The 21,392-nt window shown below is 46.9% G+C and overlaps 1 protein-coding gene across 1 annotated transcript in view; it reads right to left on the reverse strand.

The window, feature by feature from the left end:
* LOC144175195 (solute carrier organic anion transporter family member 4A1-like) overlaps positions 1–21,392 on the reverse strand; it is a 35,400-nt gene that overhangs the window by 1,688 nt on the left and 12,320 nt on the right. Inside the window, exons 5-11 of the mRNA XM_077704298.1 lie at positions 20,863–20,984; positions 17,703–17,870; positions 10,673–10,762; positions 8,124–8,316; positions 6,645–6,783; positions 4,085–4,266; positions 3,179–3,243 (exon numbers count right to left, since the gene is read on the reverse strand). Coding sequence (XP_077560424.1) covers positions 3,179–3,243; positions 4,085–4,266; positions 6,645–6,783; positions 8,124–8,316; positions 10,673–10,762; positions 17,703–17,870; positions 20,863–20,984 — 959 coding nt within the window. The remainder of the gene's footprint in view (positions 1–3,178; positions 3,244–4,084; positions 4,267–6,644; positions 6,784–8,123; positions 8,317–10,672; positions 10,763–17,702; positions 17,871–20,862; positions 20,985–21,392) is intronic.

The following is a 21,392-nucleotide window of genomic DNA, read 5'->3' on the forward strand; positions in this document are numbered from 1 at the left end:
ATATATATATATATATATATATATATATATATATATATATATATATATATATATATATATATATATATATATATATATATATATATATATATATATATAAGAGAACCAAAACTTCGAACAAGGTAAAAGCACGATTGTGGCCTACGTTTCAGCAAAGAGAACTTGCTTTCCTCAGGGCAATCTCTCGCCTGGCCGGCACTGTTTATATAGGGGTAGGACCCCAGGTGAAAGGAGAGGGAAAGATGAAAGGGAAATTGAGCAAGCTGATTTGTTTGGGAGTGTGTCGGGGGAGAGATTGAGGGGCCAAGAAGGTTGTCTAGTTTAAGCCGTGAAGTAGGTCGCACGGAAGTCAGCTGGTGGTTGATATTCGTGGAATTTTTGGAGAGAGGATGAGAGGGTGTTTATTGACCCTCCGCGGGGTTTAGGGAAAGGATCTCAGAACCGCCGGAAGCAGACCAGGCGGTGAGGGTGGGGTCCTTATCAGAAACTATCTGCAAGCCTCAGGTCAAAAGAAAAGATAGAGACGGGGGGAAAACTAACCAGGTCAAGGAAAAAAGAAAACAAAGGGAGAACAAAATCAGGTAGGGAAACCACATAAACCCACACACAAAAGAAAAAGCAATGACCCGGCAACTGAAATGGCACGTGTCACCCACAGCAACATTCCTGGAACAGGAATGTTGCCGAATTGGTAGGTAGCCGAATTGGTAAGGCATTCGAGATCTAATCGAAAGGCCTGGGTTCGGTCCCCACTCTGGGCGCGTGTTTTTCTTTCTTTCTTTGTCACGTAATAATAATAAAAAAATAATGTAACGTCACTAACGGTAAAATGTCGTTTTAGACTGCCGGAATTTCTTTCTGTATTTCCTAGCGAGCCCCTCATTTCCAAACCCTATTATCGTGCGAAAGCTTAGCGAGGGCCTCGGTACTGGCAGCCTTGATGCCAAGGTAGCAAAAGAGGGTTTCCCGCCAGTTAGCCGCTTATGACAGGCTGTAGACATTCGCGTCACGCCCCGGGGGTTGAAAAGGAGGTCCCCTTCTCCCCGTGTAGTGTTAGTGGCGCTCGCTACCACCCTCAAGCGTCAGATACAGTTGTAGTAAATATAAATACCCCAGAAAGTGAACGAGAATACAGTCGCCCAGATAGCCGAATTGGTAAGGCATTCGAGATCTAATCGAAAGGCGTGGGTTGGGTCCCCACTCTGGGCGCGTTTTTCTTTCTTTCTTTCTCACGTAATAATAATAATAATAATAATAATAATAAAATAATGAAACATCACTAACGGTAAAAAATAATCTAATCATTCCCCTATGCCTTCTTTGGCGTTGTCGACTGGCGGCAGTTCTTTCTGTATTTCCTAACGAGCCCATCATTTCAAAACCATATTATCGTGCGAAAGCTTAGCGAGGGCCTAGGTTCTGGCAGCCTTGATGCCAAGGTAGCATAAGAGGGTTTCCCGCCAGTTAGCCGCTTATGACAGGCTGTAGACGTTCACGTCACGACCCCCCGGGTGATGAAAAGAAGGTCCCCTTCTCCCCGTGTAGTCTAAGTGGCGCTGGCTACCACCCTCAAGCGTCAGATACAGTTGTAGTAAATATAAATACCCCAGAAAGTGAAGGAGAATACAGTCGCCCAGATAGCCGAATTGGTAAGGCATTCGAGATCTGATCGAAAGGCACGGGTTCGGTCCCCACTCTGGGCGCGTTTTTTAATTTCTTTCTTTCTCACGTAATAATATTAAAAAACTAATAACGTAACGTCACTAACAGTAAAGAATAGTCTAACCATTCCCCTATGCCTTTGGCGTTGTAGACTGCCGGTATTTCTGTATTTCCTAACGAGCCCCTCATTTCCAAACCCTATTATCGTGCGAAAGCTTTGCGGGGGCCCAGGTTCTGGCAGCCTTGATGCCAAGGTAGCATAAGAGGGTTTCCCGCCAGTTGACCGCTCATGACAGGCTGTAGACGTTCGCGTCACGCCTCGGGGGTTGAAAAGCAGGCCCCTTCTCCCCGTGTAGTCTGAGTGGCACTGGCTACCACCCTCAGGCATTAGATAACGTTGTAGTAAATATAAATACCCCAGAAAGTGAAGGAAAGCACAAACGCCCAGATAGCCGAATTGGTAAGGCATTCGAGATCTAATCGAAAGGCGTGGGTTGGGTCCCTCCCGACTCTGAGCGCGTGTTTTTCTTTCTTTCTAACCTAATAATATTAAAAAAATAATGTAAATTCACTAACGGTAGAAAATAGTCTAACCATTCCCCTATGCCTTCTTTGGCGTTGTAGACTGCCGGCATTTCTTTCTGTATATATATATATATATATATATATATATATATATATATATATATATATATATATATATATATATATATATAAAACGGGGGGTAATTGGGCGCGTTACGTCATGTACACAGTTATACTTGCTGACGGCAAATGCGCGCTTTATCTTCTACTACTCCAATAAATATTCTTTTTCTACAGGCAGCAAATGATAATGGTGGGTCACAGTTTAAGTTTGCGGCAAAAACTACACCACTGATTGTAAGCGCTATCGCCACAGTTCCTTCGCGCTGTTCGCATAATTTAGGTGTTGTTACGTTAGCATAATGGTAGATCTGGAGCTATTTTCCGCAGTATGTAATTGTTAGGTGCTGGATCTCACAAATAAGTATCTCATAGCTGCAGTCAGATCAGAAGCGTCTTACAGCCAGGAGTCAGACACAAAATTCTTTGTGATAGCAAGTGTCACTAGAAAATGTTACAGAGTTTCGGCACTCTTTTCCCCGATTGTTCCATGCCGCTACCCTGATCATTGGTCAGTTCGTATCCTGTGACATTTGTTTACACTGCGATGGCTTATGGACGCCGCAAAAATAATGGTTATGCGTTTAAATCGTTCGAGTGTGGTAGGCTTTACCAACAAAAGGCGACCTTAGGTTATTCCTACAAATCAAGCATCGAAAATGTTCACAAATTTTGTGACTTCACTTTCACAAACGTTAAACTCTAAAACTTGACTGAAAGGTGGTGCAGCAAGACAGCACTGCGCTTTTGCTGTCACTATGTATTCCTGACCCCGTTAATTTGCGCGCACATTTTTTAAATTCACAAAAATTACCACATCTGCCCCTGCACTTCGTCACTGAAATTGGTAACTTCAAATAAAAGAACTTACCAAGAAGGCGGATGAAAGCCCATTGTATACCCAATGCAAATGCCTTCTGCTTCACCGTGACGCACCTGCAAAGTGACGTTGAAGAAGTTCCAACTTTCTTTTAACTAGTACATCATCATCGCACAATTCTGGGAAGCTACAAATAACCTTAGTGTACCATTTGTACCGTGGAGGCGGATACTAATGCTACACCAGGTGTGTATATTTGGTGTAGCCGGGAAAAAAATATTGATTCCTCTGTCATAGGAATCGGTAAAACACGAAAATGAAATGTGCAGCGAAATCTGCTGCTGAGCATGATTTGCGGGTCCGCGGCTGTCTGGCGGGTGCGCTTGGCGTGCGATGTTTTCCAGGCGGCTCGTTTCGTCAAAGGTGCACTGGCGTCATTTCCATGACGTATATGGCGTCTGTAAAATCCTGGTGTATCCCGGCATAAAACGCTTCCGGCCTAAAATGGAAAACCCGAAAACGAACCACTCGAAGTATAACGTACTCTTAATTACTAAAGGTTGCGTCCCCGAAAGAAGACCTTGTGTGCGGGGGTGCACCCTTTACGGGCCATTTACAGGCTTTACAGGCTTTGTCGAACTGGCGTTATTTCCATGACGGATATGACGTGAGTGAAATCTGTGTAACCCGGAATAAAACACTTTCGTGTTGAAACAAGAGGGTACAAACACATCGTTTGTACGCAGATTTCGAATGTAATATGATCGACACGGTTCCACAAAGTCCTCAACTTTTGCGGCTCCGGACACCGCTTTTAATACCTGGTGAATTCGCAGGCGGAAAAGAAAGTGGGGTTGTATGAGATGCGTGTTCAAAGGTGGAAATTCTTGAATTTCTCATAAGGTGATATTTGTTCAAAGGCGGAAATTGTGGTGGAAATATTTGCGTGCGACCAACCTGATTGTAACACTGATGCCCGGAGCACTGACAAAGAAGGTGCAGAAGAGGCATAGAAAGGTGCCCAACAGGTACAAATAGTACGCGGGGCAGTCCTGCGTGCACCTCACACGCTCGGCGGCGATCAGGAACTCGCTTGAGTTGATCGGTGCCACTGGGATACAGTCACAATTGCTGTATACCTGCAGCAAACCATTCCAACACGTCACCGGGCCATTGTACGGACACGAACATTAACACTGAATTCTTTCTCGTTCTGCCTCACGGAAATAAGTATGTTGGTTAAAAAAAGCTTTAAAAGTTCCGTATCTCTGCCTTTCGAAATGCTGTGCTACTCCTACTACAATCTCAACGTCAAATTCTTTCTTAGTTTAAAAAAAGCAGTGCAAACAATTGCGTACCTACGAGACTGCCGCTGATGCGTCCAACCAGCATGTAGAGTCATGCTGAAGCCTTGATTATGTGTATGCGACGAAGTTATCCGGACGCAACCTAAACGAGTAGGGAGATAACACTTGCGCGCTTCTTCCCATGTCAGTAAACTACCGGCGTATTCAGTTTGTAATAATCGTTGCCGAAAGAACGCCTCTCCCACAGTCCTCCAACTACTCCCGTCCTGTGCTGTCCAAGCCCATTCTTCGCTGCAAACTTCCTTATTTCATCGGCGAATTCAGTTGCCTCGCCGTTATTCTAGTGCTGTCTTGGTAACCACGGCGGTCACCGGCTTTCAGCTCTTAGCATGCATGCCCAGTCCTGTTCAGCCCAATTTTTTTACTCCATTTGACATCTAAAGTAGTCCACTAGAATTTTATATTCTGGTCCAAGAGGAGTTCTCTGCTCCAATACCTCTAACGATTATTCATTTTATCCTTTCTGCCATGACTCGTTGGGATTGGTACGTTCCCTCCTGAAACACCAATTTTCCGCACTGCAATCCATCACCGGCAGTATGCTTCCTTTGTATATCATTCTTTCCTTACAGCGCTGGCTGTTATTGGTCAAGCAATATTTTGGCACTTGGGGCTAACAGAGATAAACTTTGCACTTGAAAGTTGTATTCGTTATGTATTCAGTATTGTAACGTCAATATTGTACAGAGCCCTTACTTTTATTCCTCGTATCAACCACACCTCGAACTCTAGAGTTCGGCCTTATCTTTGAGGACTTTACCATCACCCTGCCAAATCAACCGGAGCGTGGACGATTGATTTTGTTATCTGTATCGGTATCATGGTAAGCAACCTACTTGGAGCGTTACTGTAGAATTGTCTATTTGCCCTCAATAATTACATAAGGTCGGGTAAGCTTTCTAAGTCATTGCGCTTATCGCGCCAGGTGGTACGTTATGCTGGTTCTAGGCCATAAAACTAGAATGAGAAGTTCGGAGCTTAGCGACTAAATGAATAATACCTAATTGGTTTTTGGGGTAGTTTTCGCCGAAACTATCATGCGACGTCCGGAGGTTGTTATGTACTAAGTGTAGGCGTGATTCTCAAAATACTCGGTGAAATCCCCCACACTGTTTCCGGGAAACGTGACCTTTCCATGTGACCCCAAGCTAGTGCAATGAATGTGGAATTCCTACCCATGAATTATCGCACAAAGTTACCAGTTTATCTCTTACGTGTTTGCTGCCGATAGTGTTTTTGATGGTTTCGATATTGTTCATCTTTGTGGATGGCATTGTTATCAGTATACTTCAAACTTAACAAGACCACTAGACCCGTGCCCGCCGTCCCATTGAGGCTGACTGTAGAATTCAGGCCTCCTTCATAAATTTGCAACCTCTCCACGTTTACGATATCCATTCCTCCCAAAAGCGCTACTTCTCAATGACGACGAATGCGACGTTGCTTGGCGTGGCAGCAGCACGACTTGTTGTAATCCGATAATAAAGAAGGGGAGGCCATGCAGCCAAAATAGGGGAGGGGGACGAGAAAGGAGGAGTAGCACCATTTAAAAATGATGTGTCCTTGAAGACCACACATAAGGTCCCTTCAATCACCGGAGGCCAGGCTAAGGTAGATCATATTGTTCTTGTGTGGTCGCCGTCGCGCCGCGTGGGACTTTCTGAAAAACTCCTCTTTCCCTATTCTGGTCCTTACCGTGTTATCCGACAAGTCACCGATGTCACGAACGAAATTACACCGGCCATGCCATCGCCAACTTCCCACCGTTCAACAACGGACGTTGTTCACGTAGCCCGCCTCAAACCGTACCACGGTCCGCGACCCGCATCGCTATAATTAGCAGCGAGACGGCGCTTTCCGCCGCGGGGGTTATGCTACGGTACGTGCATAGCCTATGCATCACATTGGGACATGTGCCAGATACTAGCCTAACGAAGATGACGGTAGCGCAAGCGGACCCGGAAAACGAGCTAGATGTCGAAGTAGAAGAGGATCTTGCGCCTGGCCTGCGGGGTGCTCTTGCGATTGCAAATACACTGTGCAGATACCTCTTGTACCGCTTGGCTACACGTCTTCCTTCACGTCACCGTAAAAATATCTTATAGGACAGTTTTCACAACCGGGGTAGACCCCAGACTCCCACGACTTACTTCAACCGCCTCGGCGCTTTTGGTGGCGTAACGGCAGCCGGCGAGACAGGGTGACACGTACATTTTTCCGTTTCGGCCGCAGACGGGATTGAAGGTGTGTGGGCAAGAGCACTCTAGGCTACAATTGGGTGCGAACACACTGCAATGCAAACAGACAGTTATAAAGATGATTTGAGACATGAGAGCTTGGGCTTGTTGATGGCACAAGATTCCACAGAGTTCATTATATGTTTCACTCAAGTTACGACAGAAACCAATGCAGATGAAATTTTGAGTTACACCCGAAGGCTAGTTGGTGGTATTGTGTGCGGGGTGTTGGAATTGCACCCTTCCGCCCTACGCGCTGCAGCATCCGCCTGCCGGATGGTGTAAGAAACATGCTGTTGACTTGTGCCGTGGACTTGTCTTCTAGAAGTTCTCATTGGGTGTTATGTCAGCCACTTCATTTCGTAAAGTAACTTCAGGTCGGAACTAATACTACAAAATGCTCCTACTGTATATTTAATCTAATTCATAAATGTATAACAGTACGCATATTTCCAGCAAGAAAACCCTGCTGCACAAAACCCCTGCTGGCTTTTGACAGCACAGTGGTACGCAGAGACATCAAGGCACGGTGACTGTGGCACGCAAAATGGAGGCGAGAACACAATGGCACATAAAGAACAATACATGTATTGGTTAACCATTGCAAATAAATACGAGGATTTATACACACCTCTCTACATCATATATCCTTTTTTATGAATTTTGATGGAATATACACGTATGTTCATAGTATATGGCAGAATAATTACAAATAATTATCTCTCTACTGACACACGTATAGACTTCATAAAACTTTGGATGAATAGCCACACCAATAACCACTGTTAGTGTATCGGTAACTTTAATTTTGATGCTGCTAGCAACTTTATGTTCGAAATGAAAGCAACATTTTATTATTTACTACCCACTGGCTCTTCAGTAAGGCCCCCGAGGAGCTTAAAGGGGCCGCACCACATACCCAGTTTGGGAGGGCAACCTGGTCTGGTAGCCTTGCGAATATGGCTCAATCTACGTGGTCTGATAGATACAGCCATATATTATAAAGACTCGATGGGACGAAAGGTAAATCATCGACACGATCTGGAGTCCCTGGTGCAGAATTCGCCCACAGCCGCAGCATCAACCGGCAACCAAACTTTTGGTCCTCAGTATCAAGCAGCGGCATATGACCTGGGAATGTTGGCGGACACGTGAGTAACTCGTCAGAAGGTCTTAAGGATGCCTGAATGCTCAAAAAAGCCAGGCCTGGAACCGGAACCGGGCAACGTACAAAGTTTCGCTTCTGGCTATGGAGGGAAGCTTTTTCAGTCCTCTAGGGTATTGAATTTGGAGTTCCGTACTTTTTGTTTTTAGGCTATACCAATTACCTACAAATGCCATGCTATCAAGGGATCGCTCCCTGGGGAACAACCATTAGAAAAGGTTACTCACAGCTTGTTTTGGATGTCGATGCCCTCGAATGTTAGGTCCGGGCACGAGACCAGCAGTGACAAAAAGGCGAACCAGGTGAACAAAGATACGGCGACGCATAAGCGGATAGTGTTGGCGCAGCTCAGCCTCAGCTTGGAAACCACGTAGCCGCCTAAGAAGCAGCCCAGACTGGCGCTCGGGATGGCGATCATGCCTGCGCCACCGTCACGCTGGTCATTCACAAACTCTGTCTCCACATAAAACTATTTTTTCGGAAGAGTAGTGCTAAAACCACTGGCTTCAAGCAGGGAGCCTTGCGCATATTTAAGGCAAAACACTAGTACGTAGATAAACAGTACAGCTTAATTTATGTAACCTTACGAACACGATTGTTTTTTAGGAAACTAAATGCACAACCAATGTTTCACGAAATCGCCAAAAGAGCAGAGATGAGAGCAGATCAGAAAGGAAAATAAAAAAAATCGGCGTTTCGCTGCTGGGTCGTTCCATGCCAAAAGTCCCAGTCGTAACTCGACCGTCACGGTTTTGTAATGTAAAAATTGGGGGTCATCCTCGGATGACCGACAATCCTCCCTCAAAGTGTTTTTGTCCAGAAAAATTTTGTTCTTTTTCTGGCCGCCCTTTTATCTACGGGGTTTAAAGAAAAGTTACCTCTGTCGAGAAATTCATCCTAAAATCCCGTCTTTTTCAATTGCCACCATTTTTTGTTGGCGTCATGTTGAGGCCCTGGGCTGGTCTATGCCGCATTTTTATATTTTTGCTTTTTTTTGCTGTCATTACGCCGTTCAGAAAATGCACGATGTTGAGCATTTTCAAACATTTTTAGCAAATACAAGCCCATTGTCTCAGCAAATGACGCAGTTTTTCTATGTTTCACCATTTTTAAGAATTGGTAAAAATATATTGACCGTGAAAAAAGGAGAAATGTGCCAGAAAACATTTGGGAAATTTGGAAAAATGTCCTTTGTGGTCCACATACACCCCAAAATTGCACATTGTTGTACTCGCAGCAAGAATATTAAATATAAACCATTTAGATCGTACAAATGGTCGCCGTTTCAGAAAGTTTTATCAGAACAGTTTTGCTTTTAGCAGAGAAAAAAAATTGAATTTGGCCATCGACGCTACTTCAAGTTACTTCAGAGAGCGCCTTCTCTGCATGGCATGCGCCTGCCTACATGAAAGACGCGCGAGCCAGTGGGGTCTCGCTGCAAGAATACCTTTCCCTGGAATGTTATTTCCCAGGGTCAGAACAGGGAAAAACCAAAATTCACGTGTTGGTGGGAAAAGCACAACGTGGAGCTAGCGGTGGGGTGCCCATTTTATGAGTACGTGTAACTCAACTGCTGGACATCAGATGTGCATTTAAAGCATCGATAACGTGATTCCCGCTAATGCATACAAATAAGTCCGTGTGGCTCGATGATTCCGCCATTGTTTGTTTTGAAATGGTAGGCATACATAAAATACCACGTATAACATACCCTGATGCTTTAAATGCATGTCGATCTGGTTCCAGCCGTTGAGCTTTCACATGCTCATAGAATGGTCTCACCATCACTAGCTCTACGTTGTGCGTTTCCCACCAACAAGTGAATTATCCCTTTTACCCGTTTTGACGCTACCAGATACCGTTGCAGTAAAATGTACTCATGCAGCGGGAACACGCTACATTGCCCGTCTTTCATGCAGACTGTCGGATGCCGTGCAGAGAAGGCGCTCCGTGAAACAACTTGCTGAAGTAGTGTAGGTGTACAAATTCAAAAATTATTTTCTCTGCTAAAAAAAACTGTTCTGATCTGATTACACTTTCCGAAAAAAACTGCGATCATTTGTACCAGCGAATGCATTGTATGTGATATTTTTAGTACGAGCACAGCAATCTACAATTTCGGGGTGAATATGGGCCAGAAAGGAGATTTTTCCAAATTTGACTCACGTTTTCTCGAACCTCATTTCTCAGATTTTTACGGTTTATATAATTTTTTACCAATTGTTCAATATGACGAAATACAATACAGAAACAATTGCTTTATTTGCAGAGAGAATGTGCGTGTATTTGCTAAAAATGTTTGAAAATGATAAACTGCGTGTAATTTCTGAATAGCGTAAAGACAGCAAAAAGAGCGCATATTTAAAAAAAAATGTGGCGTAGTGCATCCCAGGGCCTCAACACGACGTTCACAAAAAAAAGGTGGCGATTAAAAAAGAAGTGATTCTTCTGATGAATTTTGTTTGACAGACCTACCTTTGCTTTAAACCCTGTGGATAAAAGTGTGGCTAGAAAAGAACAAATGTTTTGTACATAAACACTTTGAGGGAGCATCGTGGGCCATGCGAGGATGAAGCATAACTTTTGCTCAACAAATCCTCAATGGTCAACTTTACGGCTGGGACGTTTGTCATAAAGTGGCCCTGCACTGCGCGTTTGAGGTTAGCCCGCCATATTACCGATGTGAGCCTGACATTCCTTTCTAACCCTGATAATCCCCCGCAAACCTATATACCGAATTTTTCGGACATATTCTTTAATAAAAATAGGCGCTTACCGATTAGGGTCGCTGCCGCCGACGCCGCCATCCCGAACTGACTTTCGAACAGCTTGGTCACGAAGTTCGCATAGCCCGAGGCGATCATGGCTGTGGTGATAAAACATTATACCAAACTTGATTAACTTAACTTCGCGAACGCTCATGGTAACAACGAAGCTGCGTGGCGTTCCCGGATCGCAAGCCTAAGCTCCGTGGTACTTCTCAAAGCCATCACACCGATTCTCTGTTGCGCCAATTCCTTTTTTCGTGTTCCACTGCTCGCGTCATATACTGAGAACTTTTTATTGGTTTTAAAATCGGAACACTTCCACAAGGGGTGAGGCAAGCACTTCTTGTTTTTTCAGGGCGTATTTCTTTTTTCTCTCGCAGAAATCAACCAGTCTTGTATTCTTAATTAAAGAACCATTCAAATGTCAATGCTCTATTGACATTTTGCCTAAATATGCCTTATAATCACTTTTTATTCAACAATGTTAACAAGTGAAAATATTGCTATCCGATTTAGTAGTCTAGAAAAGGTTTCCCTACGAACTCGCGCGTGCGAGTGCGGCCGGGCGGGCGTGTGTGTGCGCGTGTGCGTGTGCGTGTGCTTGTGTTTGTGCTTTTGCTTGTGGTTGTGTGTGTGTCTCTGTGTGTGTGTGCGTGTTTGTGTTGTGACTGAGAGAGAAAGAACTCTCTCCTTCAGATGTTAAGCACCTGGCTTCGATGAAACCACCACTCGTACCCTGATCCCTTGGGCCCAGTAGCCGGTAGGTTCTACCTTTTCTCTAAGATCCTTCACGTAAAAGAAGCCTAGTCGCTCAATTCTTTCGGGCATCGGCACTGTTGCCGAGACCCTCAGCGTTATGTTGATCACCTCATTCTCGGTATTCCACCCACCTTTGTTTCCTTCACTAAGGATGGAAATGATTTTCTCACAGAAATCGTAAAATTTGAAATTCCTTATTAATGCTTATTGGTCACCTTCGATGGCGTGTCACTGCACACTCATCTCTCTGTCTCTCTGCGCGCGCGTGCTTGTGTGCAGAGACTATGTCGTAATGGTAGAAGCTCTGATATTACTACACAAATGAACTGAGACAATGACCCCTGTACGACATTCTTGAGAGTCATGGTAGGTATTGTATCCAAAGATGCTGTATCTGCACGATTCTAACGCGTGCCCAATTCTAACACGCAGATGAGTTTAGTTCAAAAAGTTATAAAAACTAATCTTCCGGTTATTCTACCTCGCATGTGTAAACGCCTCACCGTGTACTTGGGAGAAGACATTTTATTTGAAGTACCCAACTGTGGCCTCAAAAATTTTAACTTGCTTATCCAGCTTCAGCTTGCCCTACAACTACAGAGAGAGAACTCTGAAAGTGTGTTGTATTATAAGCGCTTTGACCTTCTTAAATACAGACGTGGACCCGTTGGTTCCAACATTGTTCTTTTATGACTTTATTCAGTGAGTCTTCATTTGAAAAGCGAAAGCGTTCGTGTGTTCGAGATTTTTTCGCACGTTAAATTTCCCCCCCGTGGTCAAAGTTGAATCCGGAGCCCTCCAAGACGGCGCGCCCCATCGCCTGTATAGCTTTAGAGCATGAAACTCATAATAAATCAATGCAATTAAACGAATCCTCAAATCCTTGAAGACATGGGTGCTTGCGGCTTGTGAATCCTTTTCTCGAAGCCTTGCAGGAAAACATGACTCCGTTTTGTTTACGCCAATCGCTAACTCATGTCACCGAGGTGCCCCGTATGCATGATATCGCTCGGTTCTTCCACCCATTTCGACGAAAAACCGAAGCTTGCCCCCTGTGCTGGTCTTCAGACCACAGGCCGTACGTCGTCCCCGCACCAAGTTGCCCTCCCCCAGTTGCTCTCTGTGCTGCCAAGTCAGCCCCACGGAGCAACACCCATGTCACGCCCTACGCATAGTGTGTGGTGGCGCCCATCTCACAAGCTCATCGGACTGTGCCAGGAGATATCAACCCAAGCGCCACACGCCAACCTACGCCCAAATCGCATGAAAGAACCTTTATTAGTCCGCTACTACTCCACCTGGCCTTGGAGAAGAGTGCACCAGACGACACTCTCCCAGGCACGGTTTGTCCAGGCAAACGGGGTGTGGACCGGACTTCTCCCATCTATCCTAAGCAGGGGTTGCTACCTTGTCACCCGTGCAGAGCGCAATAGGGACGACGCAGCAAGCCAGCAATCTCTTGACCCCCCAGGTGAGCTGCTTATCGCCGTCAACCCACTGCTCAGCCCCTGTCTCCGCTACCCCTCGATCCTATACGCGGAGGTCCTCAAGGAGCTTGCGGTCATCAAAACCGAAATAGTCTCCCTCAAAAAAGAAAAATGAAGCTCTCCGCCAGGAGAATCACAGCTCAAAACACGTGCTTCCTTCTCGCGTGCTTACCCCATCCCCTGCTCCTCCTCCTCCAGTTAAACGGAAAGCAGTCTTTGATGCCACATCCGTCTTCAAGGCCGTTCCCCAACGGGACACTGCCTTGGGAGACCAGATCGCTCAGGTCGAGGGCAAATGCACAGAAGCCCTTGCGACGTAATATGCTGAATACATCTGCTTTCACCGGACCCTCCTCGCCAATATAGGCACTATCCAAGGCAATATTGAGTCATGGCGCGCGGAAATGCAATCAAACGTGCGCGAACCATTCGATGCAGCAAACGCTCTCACTTCGTCCCGCACAACTCTCCCGGATTTCGATGAACTCAACGACGAAATGCAAAAAAGGATACTCTCTGGGTCTGGCAGTGTAACTGTAGGGGGTATCGCAACAAGCGATGAGTCTTACAGATCTTCGTACAGGCCCAAGAAACTCCCCCCGTTGCAATCACTCTTCAGGAAGCAGGTACAAAAGTCTAGCATGCTGGCTACAAGGCCTATCAAGGAACACGTCATTTAGCCACCGCCGTTGCGGTGCATGGCAACATTTCGGCAGAGCGTATACAATTTTGAAAGCATCACGATCAATACGATTTAGTGGCGGTATACCCTCCGCGACCTGGTGACATCAAACTGTACGTACTAAGCCTTTATAGCTCCCCCAGATCAGTCCACCACTCGTTCTCAATTACTCTCCTGAGCAAGACGTGAGGCCGGTCCCCACGCAGTCCTTGTCATGGGGATTTCAGTGCGCCACATACCGCACGGGGGTATTGATTGATTATAGGGTTTAACGCGCCGACGCAACGCAGGCGATGAGGCGCGCCGTAGTGGAGGGCTCCGGATTAATTTTGTCCACCTGGGGATCTTTAACGTGCGCCGAAATCTCGTACACACGGGCGTTTTTGCTTTTCGCCTCCATCAGAAAAGCGGCCGCCGCGGCCTGGAATCGAACCCGCGACTTCGTGCTCAGCAGCGTAACGCCTTAGCCACTGAGCCACCGCGGCGGGTCGCACGGGGGTATCACCACAGCACCGGAGAAGGACAGCGCCTCTGGGATCATATACAGGTACTCGGCTATGGTATTGAGTCCGACCCGCAGACCTGAACGCGTGTGGGTAACAGCGTTCAGAGGGACTCCTCCCCGGACCTCACGCTCACGCTGAACGCCCCTCAAACAGCCTGGGCCAACCTGACACACACACTAGGCAACGATCATTTCATCATTCAAACCATGCTGTCTTTAAGCAACCACTCTATTGCTCGTCTCCGCAGGACACACCCTAAGGAGAAATTACGAGAAGTGCGGTGGGATCATGACGACCCAGAAATCTCACCGCTAGGTCTCGAGCGCTGGGTCCAGCAAATAGTAGCTGATGTCCAAAAAAACATTAATCCCCTTGATCCATGCATACCGGCGGATACTGTCCACCCACACCTCCATCTTTGGGCAGCGTACTGCGGCATGCAGCGCCGGTGGCGGAAGCAAAAAAATAATAGAAAACGTCGACTTAGGGTAGCTCGTCTCGAAGCAGAAATATTATAATGCTCAGCTGAGGTTACCCGTAACCGATGGTTTGAGATATGTGACAGCATTAAACGTACCCTAGGCATTAAACGTGCTTGGTCCCTCCTAAGGCCCCTTCTTGATCCGATCGGCTCTAAGAAGGAACAACGCAAGCCCCTCACGGTTACACAAATTCTTGGGAGATATAGAACAACAACTGCGCCTATTGTACACGCATTACATCCCCACCGGTCCTTCGATTCCCCTCGCGTCCTACCCCGGCTCGCCTAACGAAACACCGGACGCACCCATCAGGGAAGCAGAAGTGAGAAGCATCCTCCGGCTAATTCGCCCAGGATCCGCACCCGGTGCAGATGGCGTGATCAACAATCTTCTTCGCAACCTATACGATCCTTCTATTATGGTCCTAAGCTCCTAATTAATATATTACTGGACTCAAGGCACCCTTTCCCCAGCATGGAACCATGCCTCCATAACCTTAATTCCTAAGCCAGGCAAACCTTTTACCGTCGAACACCTTCGCTCCATATCTGTCACAGTGTATGGGCAAGGTACTAGAACATGTAAATCTTAAGAGGCTAACCACACACATCACGAACACGGATTCCTTCTCCCCCCAGCTCTGGAGTTTAGACCCAAAACTGTCCACCCAGGATGTCCTTCTGCAGCTACATTAAGAGATAATAAGAGATAATTTCTCTACCACCTAAACAAGATGCAGCGGCGATTATTTGCGCTCGATTTGATAAAAGCATTCTAACAGAGTTTCCCATAGTGCCATCCCCAGAGGCTTAGAGTCTATCTACCCAGGAGAGCGCACTTACAGCTACGTACGTGATTTTCTCACCGCACGCACCGCCGCAAGCCAGGTAGGCGAGCTCCACTCTGATTGTATCCGACCTCCTTCCATAGATAGGCACACCCAGGGTTCAGTATTGTCTCCTCTTCTGTCCAATTTGGCAATCCTGAACATCCCCAAAAAGCTAGATTCTGTACCTGGCCTCCCGTACAATCTACATGCCGACGATATTACGATGTGGGTACCTGGAGCTAGCGGTGCTCAGAAAGAAACCATTCTTCAACAGGGTGCTAATATCGGCGAGACAGAGGCGCAGCTCCCTGGGTTATCCTGTTCTCCAGAAAAGCCTGCCCTTCTAATTCTTGCTGCCCGGTCTTGCCGTGATTCGCCGAACATCCCTCGGCAACCGGATCATCCCAGAGGTGCAAACCGTTAAGGTGCTAGGGCTCATTATGCAGCGCAATCGAAGCAACGGCAAATTCCCCTCCCTCCTTAACTCTGAAGTCAATCAAACAATTGGCCTTATTCCACGAATCACTACCACTAACCATGGGATCAAAGAAAGAGAAGGAATCCATCTAGTTCAGGCTTAAATGATCAGTAGGATCACGTGCTCTCTCACTCCCCTACCTAAAGCTTATCGCCTCCGGCATAGACAAAATTGACTGCCTCATCAGAAAGGCATACAAGGCAGCGTTACAAATTCCAGCATTACAAACGAAGCTTCGTTGACTCGATGCATCCGATTCTGCCTCCACATACGTCCACCCCCGCGCAACATGCACACAGTAGATCACGCGGAGCGTAGGTGCCAGCGCGCCCGTGCCCTTACAGATAAATACCCCATCTCACCCACCACCGCGTGCGTAGACGCCTTGGAGTACCGACACGCGGAGGGATTTGCTCTGGCAGTAGTCAGTCACCCCAACTCTTCCCCGGTCACTTCCCTCCCTTTACGGACATCTTACCCTGCAACAGCGGAAGAGGCGGCAATAGCCCTCTCCCTTATCACCAGGCCGCAACCGCACATCATAATCCCTGATTCGAAGACGGCTGTTAAAAGCTTTATTCGCGGTAAGATTTCAGCTACGGCACTCAAAATTCTCCTAAAAAATCCTCCTACTCAACCAGTCGACATCGTCTAGAAGCTGGTTCACACTGGGGCGGGAAGCAACAAGGTGGCCCACAAACCAGCACGAGTGCTCCCCAGCCATGCTGGGCTCGCTCCTGCTCCCTACCACGGTGCACGGTCGGCCCGCGATCGGCTGCTCTCGTACCAAGAAGTCACGGAGCATTGCCGCCTATCTCGCCGCTGCTATACCTCTGCCCAGACATCTCACCAACGCTCAGGAGCGCCTATGGAGACTCCTTCAGGCCAACTCCTTCGCAAGTCGTTCCCTCCTCCACAACATCTATCCATCTTAGTTCCCTTCACGTAAATGTCCCCTCCTTGACTCCCTAGACACACCAACCCACGCCATCTGGGCCGCTCCCGTTAACCCACTCCCACCCCCCTCATCTCCAGCGCCCAGCAGTGGGAGGACGGGGTCGGCAGCTCGCAAGAGCGGGTGCAGCTGCTTCTCGTTGGCCGAGCCGCCACCGTCGCCGCCATCCGCACCACGCGTTCTTAGCCAACGTGATCGCAAAATAGACTGGTTTCTCCCTCCCTGTCTCCTTAGTCTAGGCAAGTAAAACTAGGTTGCGCTGAAAGGACGCCTAATAGAGGTACGTTTTTGAAACCACAACGACTGAAACAAGGTGCAACATGGAACAGCTGAAGTATGTGTAACAGCTGGCTACGTTACGCATTTCGACGGAACCTTTCATTCCTTCATAGGTACACCAAAATTTACTCGCGCAATGTTTGATGTTCCAGATTGGATATATTTGCTCTTAGAGAGATGTTCGTGTCTCTGGTGATGCTGCCAGTCACTATAAAAATTATTTTGCTTTAGAATTCAATTATCACGCTCGCACGAATTGGAAGCAAACTTTTGGTGAAAAAAGGAAAGGTACACGTTAAAATTGTGCAAATACGGTATGTGGGAAAGGAGAATGAATTGCTCCGGACAAAAACTTCATACTTTTCTTCTCTTTTACCCTTTTACTGTTCGTAACCTTGTTGCCATTGTATGCGGAATAGTAAACTCTGCCACGATGGACGGTTAAAAGCCTCACTCTCCTCCTCCGTCTATCCAATTAACTAGCATTATCAAAGTAAGTCCTCCTTCTGAACATATCAACGGTGTATACCACCAGCAGATGCAAAGCACCACTCGGGAAAAATAAACTTGGTGGAACTCACTTTCGAGAGTGGCGGTCAGGCTCATAAAGAGGAAGGTGGGGTTTCGCACCAGATTGCAGACGGCCCTGGGCATGTGGGACAACTTTGGCTCGATCTGGTGGTCGGCCTCCGCCGACAGCGAACGCCTGTGCACCTCGATGGGCTTCTGTGCCTGCAACGCGGCAGAGCCTGCCGGCCAAGTGGCAAAGGTCTAATCTGATCACCAATGAATGCAGCCGTTTCTGAAAATTCTGAACTTACGAACATAAAATCGCGTCAATTTGATGTCACCATTGCGGTCACCACGCTCAAGGCGAGCAGGGAGAATCGTGCAGCAGCTTTTGCGGCTCTTGTTCCCAAGTTTGGGCGGAACTTTGGTTTTCGTGCCGTCATCGTCCGGAAGCGTAATTCGCTCTGCGGCTGAGCCAACCTTACGCAGCTAGCTATGCAACTCGTGTCCTAATGTGAAAACATAAAAAAATAACACACCGTACATCACCCCGAAATGACTATGTATGCGTGCTGAGTTGAACAACCTTGTTATGCACACTAATTAAGAGGGAAGCGTTAAGCTCCCGGAAATTTCGGCGGTGTAAATACATGAGCGTTAAGGGTAGAGTAATATTTCATGGCCTGTGACTTGAAACTCGTAACGTGCGTGTGTTCTTCGACCGCTATTCCAAAACGAATGACACGACATTTGAATGCCAGACTGTCGATTAACTTGAGTAACGATATCTCATTCAACATAATGGATAAGTCACAATCACAATTTTGATACGAATGAGATGAAGCCACCGCTTCCAAAACCATTCGAGCAGCCGCCCCAGGTTCGACAAACCACCACAAAACACACTGTAACGGCTCCATGTTTGCTGCTAGGATATATTCTGATAGCATAACGAATTAGCTTGATGCGTTGAAGAGTATGCTAAATCGCAAACTTCTACTGATCGAGTTAACTTTCTCGTGATAGTGTCGCATTTCTTTTACATCATCTGAGCCAGTGCCTTCGTGAAAAATTGTAAACTTGACTTATACTTCTATTCCTCACCGTTTTGCATACATCTGGATAAAAATAAAAAAACGTTTACACGTAAGCTATGCATGCCGTTCATGGTATCAATTGGGAGGGCGGAGATTGGCGTAACGTTGCACAAATTTTTGGTGCTGATTTTCCCCTCTATTACCATCACCTCGCAACAGACCACCAATAAATCCTTAAAGGAGCCATGAAGAGGAAACACAAGTTTGGTTCATTCGAAAGATTGCCTCGTTAGAACCATACTGACACCACTTTTAACACAAACTTCGCTCAAATAAGCTACATAATTAGGAAAAAAGGGAATGACCATGTGACCCACCAGCTCATTTCCCGCAACAGAACCTATGATGTCACACGAGAATGCTCTGCGATTGGCGGAGGCCGGCAAAAGCAAACGCAGTTAGGCAGGGCTTATCAGTTTGCATAGTGAGCTATATGCCCGTTAAACATACTGCATATTCCTTTTATGACACTAAGAACGGTGGAGTAAATGGTTGAAGTTCCTAACAAGCACGCAACTGTGTACGCCAATGCGTACGAAACTGCCGCCAGCCGATCTCGACATCTCACTGTCGCGTAGACGAATTTTCGGATTCGAGGCTCTTCGAAGCCAACGAACCGAACCAGCACGTACAGCCGCGACCTTGCTTGGTATCTTAATCCCTTGACAGGAGGTTGGCCGTCATATCGCCAACCAGCAAAGGTAAAAATAGAAACGAGGGGAGTAAGGAACAGCAAGCAGCGACGAGATAGTGCCAGTCGTCGCAAAAGTTTCGGAATGGTGTTGGCTTGCTGCTGTCGTTACGAGCTCGTTTCCAGTTTACAACCACTGAAAACCTCAGTTTGTTCGAGTACTTTACAATGAAATTTCGTTGTTGCGTTGTGAAATGCCAATGTAGTTCGGGCAAATCGTCGAGGGAGTGCGACATCCCCGCCGGTGAGGAGATCTCCTTTCATGCATGCTGCCCAACGACGAACCTCGGCGAAGCAAGTGGCTACGTTTCGTGAACTTTGCAAACGGAGAAGAAAGGGAGCTAAAGGACGTACGAGTGTGCTCGCTTCATTTCCGATGAAGTGATTACGGCAGGCACCCTTACGTAAGCTCACTCCTGGGATCTGCTGGCGCTCGTCGCCGACTTCGTCAAAGCGCTCTGAGCTTGGAAAAAAAAATACTGTACACACCGCGCATTGACGCTCGTATCTTTCTGGTCGGAGCAGAGAGCTTGCGCGAACGGCTTTCCATACACGACACCGGCCAACTGGCATAAGCGATACTGCTACTGAAATTGAACTATTATTAACCGTAATAAAAATACGGCACATACGTACCAGCCTGTATTCGTCCGTCGCGACGGGGATGACGAGGCAGCCGTGGCGACGGCAGGGCGTTCGTCTGTTGTGGCTATAGCGGAATGGTCGCTTTCCGGTTCATCCGCGTATCCCACAACCCCTGCCGCTCGTGCACTTAGAAGCATTGAGTGTTCAAGTGGTGTGAGGTTGTTAAATGCAAGCCCGAGCTCCTCGGCGAGAGTTTTGTCCTCCGGATCAGGCGATTGCATGACTAGGGCTGCGGGTGCACTAGGTTTTACTAGTATTTTTAAAATGGCCGCCGTCTCGGTTTCGTCACAAGTTCCGGTTCCTGTCTGACTCCCGCGTGTGGATGCTATATGGAGTCGCCATACTAAGTATCTGTTTCATGGATCGGCTTGTATGACGCCATTGTTCACGTTACGAAATGTGCAATGTAGCGGGAGATTAAAAATTTTGGCTTAAATTGCCTTATTTCTCAGTGAATAACGCACCATTTGCTTCCGGGAAAGTGCGTGGGGTACTATGAAACACCTAGTCTTTCGAATAAAACAAACTTTTGTTTTCTCTTCATGGCTCCTTTGAGGATAACGCTTGCCATCGGGACCAAAGCCTGTATACCCTGCTCACACATCTTGATGACATAAACAAACAAAAAAAAAGCAATCAATTCGGTTGTGTAACATTAGTGGTAGGATGGTTGTTGTTAAGCGTTATTTTCCCCTCGTGATAATCCCTTTGCTGTAGCTAAATAACTGCTAAACAACCTTTACTATCATATCCAAGGGAATCTATCGTCCTCTCGTAATAATGAAAAGGGAAGCTGACCTGGGAGCGCTTTGGGGAAGCCGGAGATTGGCAGGCTCACGAGAAGCGCCAGACCGCCGGCTATGATGAAGCCAATCCACCAGGCACCGATCCACACGTTGCTTGATGGTGTTAGGCCAATTCTATGAAGAATTTTTATTGAATATTTGCGCTGCGATGACTGATGACGCGTTATTACGGTAAAAGACGACAGCATGCAAAATAAACCTATTAAAAACGGGGCAACCTTTGTGTCGTCATAGTGAGCTTTAACGTTTAACGCTCGCGTTTAACGCTTCTAAACCAAGTTATCATGAGCGGAAGCTAAAGCACACGGACAGACGGCACAGCCGGACCGCCGTCCATAATGAAACAATGACCAAGCTCACAAAAACCAGCCGCTCAAGCTTCACCTAGTCGCGTGGTAGTACAGCGGCCTGACTCCACGGCGAAATAGCTTCGACGCCTCCCTGTCACACATGCCACACTTGCCCTCCATCGGTTCAAGTTCATTTCGACGAGATGAGTGACCTTGAGAGACCTGGCGTAGG

This window comes from Haemaphysalis longicornis, unplaced genomic scaffold (assembly GCF_048455015.1).
Source record: "Haemaphysalis longicornis isolate Haplotype H1 unplaced genomic scaffold, Haemaphysalis longicornis Haplotype H1 scaffold_3, whole genome shotgun sequence".
In the NCBI taxonomy this organism is placed as follows: Eukaryota; Metazoa; Arthropoda; class Arachnida; order Ixodida; family Ixodidae; genus Haemaphysalis; species Haemaphysalis longicornis.